Source organism: Thalassophryne amazonica, chromosome 5 (assembly GCF_902500255.1).
Source record: "Thalassophryne amazonica chromosome 5, fThaAma1.1, whole genome shotgun sequence".
In the NCBI taxonomy this organism is placed as follows: Eukaryota; Metazoa; Chordata; class Actinopteri; order Batrachoidiformes; family Batrachoididae; genus Thalassophryne; species Thalassophryne amazonica.
Genome location: NC_047107.1, coordinates 57,991,314 through 58,003,477, shown reverse-complemented (window position 1 = coordinate 58,003,477; position 12,164 = coordinate 57,991,314). Strand labels below are relative to the sequence as shown.

Sequence of the window (12,164 nt, the reverse complement as noted above, 5' to 3'; positions counted from 1 at the left end):
TTTTGTTGTTGTTGTTTTGTTTTGTTTTTTTAAGTGCTTGTTGTACCGCTCCTCATATGTGCCATGAAAAAATGGGCCCCGGGCGACTGCCCGGTTCGCCCGTACCAAAAACCACGTCTGTGTATTCACATAAAGTTTACTATATTGTGGTTACTCCTATTTTGAGTTTAAGTCACGTTAGAGATAAAAGTTTTTCTTTTAATTTTAGGTACTGTCTGACTTGAGTTAAATTTTAAATTGTTTTAAATTAGCTGATTTTGTTTTGCTTTCCTCACCCAGCTCAGCCCGTACAACTACGAGAGAATTGAAGTTGTGTTGAAGATCATACAGGCTGCCAATGAGAATGTGACAAGCTTTTCTATTAGTCAAGTAAGAAAAAAATACATAAAAACTGGCATTTACGTAACATCCAAAAGTCCCTGTCTTTAATGCTTTCTCCTGTATAACTATCCATAGGCAATGGCGCTCCTTCAGCACCTGAAGTCATACAAGCGAGTCTCTTTACTCTCAGATGTAGAAAACTCATATCTTGTGGAAAATGGCCTTCTGCTGAGCCCTCTGTCAAACACGAGGTTGCCCTTCCACCTGCTTATGCAAACCAAGCATTACTGGAAGATTATCTGTAAGTCAGCTGTGGTTGATTCTCACTTTAATAAGTGATTTGTTTGTTTGTTTTTTTATCAAGACAGTGTGTAATAGTTGTTTTATTTTTGTTCTGTCTGCACTGGCTGTCTTCATCACATACAGTGTATATATGTTTATTATTACTTCTGGTACATTTTAGTAATCAGTGTTACTTCACTGAATTGTCACATTAGCTACATGTGACAGAGGCAAAGTGACTTTTCATTCATTTTTATCCCCCCGGTATAAAATAGTAAGTCCCTGCGGCTGCTCCCTTGTTTGCACTCGGGGTCGCCACAGCAAATCCAAGGTGGATCTGCATGTTGAATTGGCACAGGTTTTACGCCGGATGCCCTTCCTGACGCAACTCCACATTACATGGAGAAATGTGGCAGGAGTGGGATTTATAGCCATTAGCATATCTATCTGTCCATTTTTGCTTGTTAGCACGATATGTCAAGAACCATGTGACCAATTTCATTCATATTTAGCATAAGGATGTATTTGGGTGATCCATGGACAGCAGTTGATTACTGTGACCTTGGGGTCAATTTCAAGGCCACAATGAGATATTCAACATATTGTCACTGGCACCCTTGATAACAAGATACCTCAAGAGCCAGTTGACCAATTTCATTCATATTTAGCATAAGGATGTATTTGGGTGATCCCCTGACACTTTGTATTACTGATTTGGGATCGGGGGGGATATGTCATCTCCTGATGACTCTTGTTCAATCAGACTGGGCATTTTGCAGTGGCAAGAGACAGAGGCTGCTCTGCCGCCAGCTAGGTGGTGCCAAAATAGACCAGAATACTGAGTGAGATGGTGACAGTCAGTCAGGGTGAATAGGCAGTGTGAGCTGGGTGTCAGCTGGGTGCTTACTTGAACAAAACATTCCAAGATGGCAGAACATGCTTCGAAACAGCTTATTTCCATATTAATCAAATATGTTTCTCATATACTTAATAAAAGTAACCAAGAAATTTAACAATTGTAAATCTAAAAAGGCTGTTTTTGGAACCAAATAATACATTTGAAGTGATTTACAAGACATCTTACAGTGTGATGTGTGGATACCCCAGAAATACCATTAATGCGATGACACCAAGCGCTTGTCGCAGTCATTTGTCAGTAATGTGACCATAGGGTCAAGCATGCTGCATAAAAGGCCAACTCATTAGCCGATTCAGAAATGCCAGCGACACAAGCCAAGAAGCTGGAGAAAACCTGGTGAAAAGTTTTAAGATTTCTTATGGAGAAATGAAACCCCTTTAAGAAATTTGCCTTCTTAGATCCATAGTTCTAATGTGCAAATTATGAAGGAACTGAATTGTTTTGGTTTTTTGTTTTTTAGCTCCTGAGCTCAATGAGGAGACTTTCCCTATACTTCTTCTTATTAGCAAACTCATGAAGGTACAATGCATTGATTTACAAAGAAGTCCTTCTGTGTATAATTATAATAGTTTATCTGTTATTCAAGTTTCACAACTAACATGGTTACTGGACTTTTTCCAGGTGAGCCTTGACAAATTGTACATGTTAGCAGCAAATCATGTGTTTGAAAAAAATATGAGGCCTCTATTGCTGGAACAACGGAAGAAAGGCCAGAGTCACATCTGCAATAAAGAGGCATTTAAGGTTGCCAAGACCATGATGAAGTACATCCACTGCATCCAGAGCCCTGAGTGGGCTGCTGCTACAGCCCACAAGATCACTCAGGAGCTGCCACCAGGTACCTGTAGATTGGCATGACCGTTAAACTTCTTGGTGAGGTTTCAGATGGAAAAATAACATTTTCACATAATGCTCTCTACAGGTTATGAGAAAACACAGTCACTAAAGTTCTGTTTGGCTCTTGGGGAGGTGTGGCTGAGGGATCCAAACCTTGAGGCTAGTGTTCACAATTTAATTTGGGGGAAAAAATACAGTAGTAATGGAAAATCTTGCATATTTAGTATTTAATCATAATTCTCTGATCCAAAGCAGGGGGCAGCACAGGCCAGAGGAGAGACCTTTTTGTCCAAGCTGAAGGTGCAGTTCCAGCGCTCGGCGACAGAGAATACATTGATAGCCGGCAATCTGAACAGCCCAGAGAATTTGAAGCTAAGTGGGTTGCCAGGAAGGCTTATAGTGACTCTGTACGAGCACAGCAGTGTGGAGAAGCGTTACAGAGATTCAGGAGGTCAAATATATCCCGGTGAGTACATTTTAGCTTTAGTGCTGCATGTGTACAACCTGCAGAAGCTCAAATAAAATCCACTGTAAGGTCAATGTGACTTTTATGTGTCTTCAACTTCAACGTCAGAATAATGGCTTAACCCCCTGAAGAAATAACGGGATAAAATCATGTTATGTGGTTCATTTTGGTTTGTTTACATGATACGCATTTCTTTTAATATAAACTATAACTTGAGTTGCTGCACATTTTTACACCCATCATAGAAAAACCTATGCTGTGGGCACAGTTCCGATAAGCCGATAACAGATAATTATCGAACATAATGTTTTCATTATTGGATTATCTTTTTAGATAACTTTAAAAACCATTATCGGACCAATTATCTTCCGATTAACTTTTGTCCAATAACTTGTAGACCGATAAACAAAGCTTAACAGCGACAAGCATTTCTAAAATTTAAAATCAGTTCAGCATCTACCTGTTAAACGTTTTGTAACAGATATGCAAACAGAAGAGAGCTGCTTTTATGAAAAGCGTCTCTGTCTTCTGCAGACAAAGGAGAAGTCAAAAAAAAAAAACATTTCCTTTAACACCATACAGATATGCTGGCAATATCACCTAAGTCATCCAGAGGCATACATTTTTAACTTATGGTTCAGAAAAAAGTTGATTGATTGATTGATTTTAACCAAACTAATTTTGGACAAGTTATTTAAAATTACTGTCATGTCTGAAGTTTTATAAAGTGAAAATATCAGATATATGTTTTCGTTTTTACAGTAATGTGCTAATTTTTAAGGTTTTGTGAGCACATGCTGAGCCCAGCAGTGCATTATGGGTAGGATGATGTAATCTCACATTCACGACAGGACAAATGCATTTCAGACACTCTGTTCAGGCTCCACGGACAACAGCATTAAACTCTAGTGCCTAAAACTCTCTTGAATATATTCTCTGGGTTTATAGACGTTATTGTATTTGCGTTTGTTAAATTCCACGCATTTTAAATGTAGCAGACAGGGATTATCTGGAATTTTGTTTTCAAGGCCTCTACTGCCATCTACTGGCCAGTATCAATCAATCAATCAATCAATTTTTTTATATAGCGCCAAATCACAACAAACAGTTGCCCCAAGGCGCTTTATATTGTAAGGCAAGGCCATACAATAATTATGTAAAACCCCAACGGTCAAAACGACCCCCTGTGAGCAAGCACTTGGCTACAGTGGGAAGGAAAAACTCCCTTTTAACAGGAAGAAACCTCCAGCAGAACCAGGCTCAGGGAGGGGCAGTCTTCTGCTGGGACTGGTTGGGGCTGAGGGAGAGAACCAGGAAAAAGACATGCTGTGGAGGGGAGCAGAGATCGATCACTAATGATTAAATGCAGAGTGGTGCATACAGAGCAAAAAGAGAAAGAAACAGTGCATCATGGGAACCCCCCCAGCAGTCTACGTCTATAGCAGCATAACTAAGGGATGGTTCAGGGTCACCTGATCCAGCCCTAACTATAAGCTTTAGCAAAAAGGAAAGTTTTAAGCCTAATCTTAAAAGTAGAGAGGGTGTCTGTCTCCCTGATCTGAATTGGGAGCTGGTTCCACAGGAGAGGAGCCTGAAAGCTGAAGGCTCTGCCTCCCATTCTACTCTTACAAACCCTAGGAACTACAAGTAAGCCTGCAGTCTGAGAGCGAAGCGCTCTATTGGGGAGATATGGTACTACGAGGTCCCTAAGATAAGATGGGACCTGATTATTCAAAACCTTATAAGTAAGAAGAAGAATTTTAAATTCTATTCTAGAATTAACAGGAAGCCAATGAAGAGAGGCCAATATGGGTGAGATATGCTCTCTCCTTCTAGTCCCCGTCAGTACTCTAGCTGCAGCATTTTGAATTAACTGAAGGCTTTTTAGGGAACTTTTAGGACAACCTGATAATAATGAATTACAATAGTCCAGCCTAGAGGAAATAAATGCATGAATTAGTTTTTCAGCATCACTCTGAGACAAGACCTTTCTGATTTTAGAGATATTGCGTAAATGCAAAAAAGCAGTCCTACATATTTGTTTAATATGCGCTTTGAATGACATATCCTGATCAATGACTCTCAAATGACTCCAAGATTTCTCACAGTATTACTAGAGGTCAGGGTAATGCCATCCACAGTAAGGATCTGGTTAGACACCATGTTTCTAAGATTTGTGGGGCCAAGTACAATAACTTCAGTTTTATCTGAGTTTAAAAGCAGGAAATTAGAGGTCATCCATGTCTTTATGTCTGTAAGACAATCCTGCAGTTTAGCTAATTGGTGTGTGTCCTCTGGCTTCATGGATAGATAAAGCTGGGTATCATCTGCGTAACAATGAAAATTTAAGCAATACCGTCTAATAATACTGCCTAAGGGAAGCATGTATAAAGTGAATAAAATTGGTCCTAGCACAGAACCTTGTGGAACTCCATAATTAACGTTAGTCTGTGAAGAAGATTCCCATTTACATGAACAAATTGTAATCTATTAGACAAATATGATTCAAACCACCGCAGCGCAGTGCCTTTAATACCTATGGCATGCTCTAATCTCTGTAATAAAATTTTATGGTCAACAGTATCAAAAGCAGCACTGAGGTCTAACAGAACAAGCACAGAGATGAGTCCACTGTCCGAGGCCATAAGAAGATCATTTGTAACCTTCACTAATGCTGTTTCTGTACTATGATGAATTCTAAAACCTGACTGAAACTCTTCAAATAGACCATTCCTCTGCAGATGATCAGTTAGCTGTTTTACAACTACCCTTTCAAGAATTTTTGAGAGAAAAGGAAGGTTGGAGATTGGCCTATAATTAGCTAAGATAGCTGGGTCAAGTGATGGCTTTTTAAGTAATGGTTTAATTACTGCCACCTTAAAAGCCTGTGGTACATAGCCAACTAACAAAGATAGATTGATCATATTTAAGATCGAAGCATTAAATAATGGTAGGGCTTCCTCGAGCAGCCTGGTAGGAATGGGGTCTAATAAACAAGTTGATGGTTTGGATGAAGTAACTAATGAAAATAACTCAGACAGAACAATCGGAGAGAAAGAGTCTAACCAAATACCGGCATCACTGAAAGCAGCCAAAGATAACGATACGTCTTTGGGATGGTTATGAGTAATTTTTTCTCTAATAGTTAAAATTTTGTTAGCAAAGAAAGTCATGAAGTCATTACTAGTTAAAGTTAATGGAATACTCAGCTCAATAGAGCTCTGACTCTTTGTCAGCCTGGCTACAGTGCTGAAAAGAAACCTGGGGTTGTTCTTATTTTCTTCAATTAGTGATGAGTAGAAAGATGTCCTAGCTTTACGGAGGACTTTTTTATAGAGCAACAGACTCTTTTTCCAGGCTAAGTGAAGATCTTCTAAGTTAGTGAGACGCCATTTCCTCTCCAACGTACGGGTTATCTGCTTTAAGCTACGAGTTTGTGAGTTATACCACGGAGTCAGGCACTTCTGATTTAAAGCTCTCTTTTTAGAGGAGCTACAGCATCCAAAGTTGTCTTCAATGAGGATGTAAAACTATTGACGAGATACTCTATCTCACTTACAGAGTTTAGGTAGCTACTCTGCACTGTGTTGGTATATGGCATTAGAGAACATAAAGAAGGAATCATATCCTTAAACCTAGTTACAGCGCTTTCTGAAAGACTTCTAGTGTAATGAAACTTATTCCCACTGCTGGGTAGTCCATCAGAGTAAATGTAAATGTTATTAAGAAATGATCAGACAGAAGGGAGTTTTCAGGGAATACTGTTAAGTCTTCTATTTCCATACCATAAGTCAGAACAAGATCTAAGATATGATTAAAGTGGTGGGTGGACTCATTTACATTTTGAGCAAAGCCAATAGAGTCTAATAATAGATTAAATGCAGTGTTGAGGCTGTCATTCTCAGCATCTGTGTGGATGTTAAAATCGCCCACTATAATTATCTTATCTGAGCTAAGCACTAAGTCAGACAAAAGGTCTGAAAATTCACAGAGAAACTCACAGTAACGACCAGGTGGACGATAGATAATAACAAATAAAACTGGTTTTTGGGACTTCCAATTTGGATGGACAAGACTAAGAGTCAAGCTTTCAAATGAATTAAAGCTCTGTCTGGGTTTTTGATTAATTAATAAGCTGGAATGGAAGATTGCTGCTAATCCTCCGCCCCGGCCCGTGCTACGAGCATTCTGACAGTTAGTGTGACTCGGGGGTGTTGACTCATTTAAACTAACATATTCATCCTGCTGTAACCAGGTTTCTGTAAGGCAGAATAAATCAATATGTTGATCAATTATTATATCATTTACCAACAGGGACTTAGAAGAGAGAGACCTAATGTTTAATAGACCACATTTAACTGTTTTAGTCTGTGGTGCAGTTGAAGGTGCTATATTATTTTTTCTTTTTGAATTTTTATGCTTAAATAGATTTTTGCTGGTTATTGGTAGTCTGGGAGCAGGCACTGTCTCTACGGGGATGGGGTAATGAGGGGATGGCAGGGGGAGAGAAGCTGCAGAGAGGTGTGTAAGACTACAACTCTGCTTCCTGGTCCCAACCCTGGATAGTCACGGTTTGGAGGATTTAAGAAAATTGGCCAGATTTCTAGAAATGAGAGCTGCTCCATCCAAAGTGGGATGGATGCCGTCTCTCCTAACAAGACCAGGTTTTCCCCAGAAGCTTTGCCAATTATCTATGAAGCCCACCTCATTTTTTGGACACCACTCAGACAGCCAGCAATTCAAGGAGAACATGCGGCTAAACATGTCACTCCCGGTCCGATTGGGGAGGGGCCCAGAGAAAACTACAGAGTCCGACATTGTTTTTGCAAAGTTACACACCGATTTAATGTTAATTTTAGTGACCTCCGATTGGCGTAACCGGGTGTCATTACTGCCGACGTGAATTACAATCTTACCAAATTTCCGCTTAGCCTTAGCCAGCAGTTTCAAATTTCCTTCAATGTCGCCTGCTCTGGCCCCCGGAAGACAATTGACTATGGTTGCTGGTGTCGCTAACTTCACATTTCGCAAAACAGAGTCGCCAATAACCAGAGTTTGATCCTCGGCGGGTGTGTCGTCGAGTGGGGAAAAACGGTTAGAGATGTGAACGGGTTGGCGGTGTACACGGGGCTTCTGTTTAGAACTACGCTTCCTCCTTACAGTCACCCAGTCAGCCTGCTTTCCCGGCTGCTCGGGATCTGCCAGGGGGTAACTAACGGCGGCTAAGCTACCTTGGTCCGCACCGACTACAGGGGCCTGGCTAGCTGTAGAATTTTCCACGGTGCGGAGCCGAGTCTCCAATTCGCCCAGCCTGGCCTCCAAAGCTACGAATAAGCTACACTTATTACAAGTACCGTTACTGCTAAAGGAGGCCGAGGAATAACTAAACATTTCACACCCAGAGCAGAAAAGTGCGGGAGAGACAGGAGAAGCCGCCATGCTAAATCGGCTAAGAGCTAGTAGCTACGCTAAGCTAGCGGATTCCTAAAAACACGCAAAGTGAATAATGTGTAAATAATTTAGAGGTGATTCAGCAGAAGGAGTGCTTTAGTTAAGGCACGTAAAGATTACACTGGGAAACAAATCGTAATCTAGATAACTAGATCAATCTAACTGCGCAGATTAAACAGCTAACAGATACAGAAAAACACCGCTGTGCTCCGGAACAGGAAGTGATACAATACCGCAGTGAGAGCCAACCACCAGTAGTGGTCATGGCAGTATTCGCCCTAAGTACTAAGTGTCTGGGAACCAGTAGATAGCAGTGTTGTATTTGTTTTGACCCCGGTTATATCAGATGATTGTCAAATCAACTTTTTGGCTTTGCAAATGGCTTCTTTTTTTTTTTTTTTTTTTTTTTTTTTTTTTAACAAATGAAGTTTAAAAACAAAACAGCAAAAAAAAAAAAATAACATTACAAGACAGCTCTGCAGTGTTTGCACAGGCACAGTGCGAGCAGTTGGATGCTTGTAGCTTTTCAGCAGGAGGATAACCTCACGATGGCCGACAAGAATAATATCAAACAGGTTGGAATTTATCTGTTATCGGTTATCTGTAACTTCCGATACATTTTTGGGTGGTTTATTATTTTATCTTTATCGAAGATAACTTTTCAATTATCTGTTATCGAAGTTAATTTTTTGGTTATCTGTGCCCACCACTGGCTGTGGGCTAACAGGACCCACATTAAGAAATATTTTTGTACTTTTGTGAAGAATATCTCACATAATTTTTTGCCACTTATGCAGAAATGTATTAACATACTCAACTGAATTATGACTGAGATCAGATCATTAAAAACTTTTACTGTTTATGTCTCCTTCATGGTGTGTGTGTGTGTGTTTGTGTGTGCGCGCGTGCAGACATACATGCTGTGGTTAAAGAAATAGCTACCATCAACAATGTGGATCTTCTGAAAATCCATAACATGCTGTTAGAAAAATGGATCTGCAAAACAGGTCCTGCTGTGGCTCAGGTTTGTTATTTTACTTAACTGCTCTCTGTTTTCATATTGTTGTATTTCAGTTAGTTTAAGAAAATTTGAGAGATAGCATCTCTCAAATTTTCTTCATCATGAAATACTCAAGATTTTTTTCTTTTCTTTTTCTTCAGGATGTCAGTAATCAGGAATATGGCAGCAACATTGAAGAGGACCCAGACCTCATGAGGTAGAGACATCACTGTTGGTTTGAGCAGATTTTTTTTTCCCACAAGAACCTGGTAATTACAGTATGTTGTGATAAAGTTATACTTCAACAATCAAATTTCAGTATTTGTCCTGCCTGAATTTACACCTCAAGGATGAATGTGCTTTGCTCTTTGAATGTGAAAAGTAGGTTTTCAATTAAAAACACAGTTTTGTCTCATTGAAACTTTCCTGGAAAAATAAGGAATACACTTTTTGCTTTCAGTGACATTAAAGCCAGCTACACATAACGTGACTCTACGATAGAAGCTGTGTGTACGTTGTAACTGCAACAGGATCCTGTAGTTTGGTGCGACAGGGGTTGCCCTTGGTTTTGCGCATGCTCGAAACTTCTCTGATGCAATTTGGGTTGTCTCTCTTAATGTTTATCTACACAGGCACAGGTGCGCACACCACACATTGCACTTGATGACATTAATAATAACGATGTGTGCAGGACACACCCGTCACCAAATACTGCATCCCTCTGCATTATGCCAATCATAACAGTTGGAGTTCAACACTGAATACAGCTAAGATAGATATGGCTGAAATGCTGTGTGCACCTTCGAGATGAACTGGTATCTGTGTTTTTTAATTTGTGCCAGAAAAGCAAGACTCACTTTTGTGACATTGCAGAGTTGATTCTGTAACCACAAATATGTGATACTTCAAATGAGAGTACAGTATGAAGCTTAATAATATTCATAGTTTCCCCTCTTTTAATATAACTGTACAGTTTGCTTAAGTTATATTGCTGCATTTTATGATGAAATTAGTCTGCTCAATTAAATGGCAGTGTCCGTGTCTCCAATCCTTGATTAATTCACTTTAGTTTTTTGTTTTATGTTGGTTTCTCAATATATAACTGTAGCATGATGTTTTAAGCTTAGTTTAAGTTTAGGAATTGAATGTGTCTGCTGCATTGTTTGGAGTTAATGCCTGAAAATGTCAAAGGAAATACACAGTAGTATCATAGCTCACATCAATGTTGTTTTACTGTGTAATTTTTATATCAATCATATGTTCTTTTTGAACATTTTCAGAAAATATGAATTATTTCTCCCTTAATTCATTTTTGTCTGTTTTGAGTGAAACTTACAACATCTGATCTGGATGAACCTTTAATACCAGTTTTAAATATTTATTTATTGTTTTGATGCTCTCAGGGCGGTGTACATGCTGCAGTCGTGCTCTGTGGATTATGCAGTCCGCCTTCTCAAACCCATCCTTACTGCTGAAACATGGGTAAATAATCAGTAAAACCGTCAAAAGTGCAGAAAGTGTTCAGAGAAGTTGACTTAATTGCACTCTGATTCTTCCACTGTAGCCACTTAGCAGTTCTGGACCTCGTCTGACCTTCTGCCATCGGACTCGAACACTGCTCTGTATTGTCCGCATTGCTGATGCAGCCACTTTGGAGGCGCAGCTACAAATCCCCAGGACCAAAATCCAGTAAGAGGCCTTCTAGCCAGCGAGTAGATCAGTGTCACACTACTGAGGGAAAAATAAATGATTCAGTGAATCTGCATTTTATATCCCCATGCAGATATTACCTGAAATGCTACATCTTTGTCTCTCAACTGGAGGGTTTAAACATCCCCTACACAGTGCAATCTTTCCTCAGCAGTCCCAAAGAAGGCTTGGTTAAAGGGCTGTGGAAGAACCACAGTCATGAGCCGCAGGTTCTTTCTAACTGAAAGCACTTTACATTCGCTTGTGTGTTATTAATAGCAGTGTTACTGCCCCCTGACACTTGTACAACTTTGATGCACGCACTTGCACACCCTGTGTCCTGCAGGAGAGTAAACTAGTCTTTAACGGGTATAGACTGAGCGCGAGAGGGGCACCGACATGTGCAATTGCACACAGAGAATTTTGAAATGTTCAAAAAATCTTTCAGGCACAAATGTCATGCAACATTGCGCGATCTACTTGCCAACACTACGTGCAGCTTGTCAAGTCGAGTAAAGAAGTGAACAGAGCGAGTGGTTGCGTCAGTGCACCACATCAAAGCGCAGCTTGTCCGAACAATTATAACGGATGTTAAAGCTGTCATAAGCGTACTTTTACAGCTGCACGCAAGAAGGAAAGAACATGCAACTGTTTTACCAAGCTATGACAATGTAAACATGACAAATAATTACCTTTTTAGACGGCTCTAAATGCTTTCTTTGTCTCGTTCAGCGTGCGTGCTCGAAAAGCTGCTGCTGGAGCACTCCTCTGTGATTCAGGAAGCAATTAGAGCCGTTTTCAACAGCTAATGCGCAGAGAAAATGGTTAATCCGCCACAATAATTATTTTATATACGCAGCTTACAGCGTGTGGCAGCCAGTGGAACAAAGCATGGCGTCCAGCTGGGAACATAGCAGGTGGAATCGTCACGACGATGTGCATGCAAGTGCGTGTATCAAAGTTGTGCAAGTGTCAGGGGGCCTTTAGTCCACACTGTTTATGTGTACATGCAAACACACTGAAGAACACATTTCCCTTTCAGGCTGTTTGCTTAGTGGCAGATTTGAGCCTGGAGTACCAGGTGTACGACCCTCAGCTGTGGAACAGCTTGCTTCAGAAGTTGCTGGGCTTCAATTTGGTGAGAGAAAATGCTCAGGGAGGTTCAAATATCGACTCACTTACCCCAATGTTAAAGAGTC

General features: G+C 40.2%; 1 protein-coding gene across 1 annotated transcript in view; it reads left to right on the top strand.

The window, feature by feature from the left end:
- kntc1 (kinetochore associated 1) overlaps window positions 1–12,164 on the top strand; it is a 98,375-nt gene that overhangs the window by 57,461 nt on the left and 28,750 nt on the right. Inside the window, 12 exon segments of the mRNA XM_034170370.1 lie at window positions 280–369; window positions 457–622; window positions 1,983–2,041; window positions 2,144–2,360; window positions 2,445–2,518; window positions 2,615–2,825; window positions 9,188–9,300; window positions 9,438–9,493; window positions 10,680–10,758; window positions 10,841–10,965; window positions 11,060–11,195; window positions 12,008–12,103. Coding sequence (XP_034026261.1) covers window positions 280–369; window positions 457–622; window positions 1,983–2,041; window positions 2,144–2,360; window positions 2,445–2,518; window positions 2,615–2,825; window positions 9,188–9,300; window positions 9,438–9,493; window positions 10,680–10,758; window positions 10,841–10,965; window positions 11,060–11,195; window positions 12,008–12,103 — 1,422 coding nt within the window.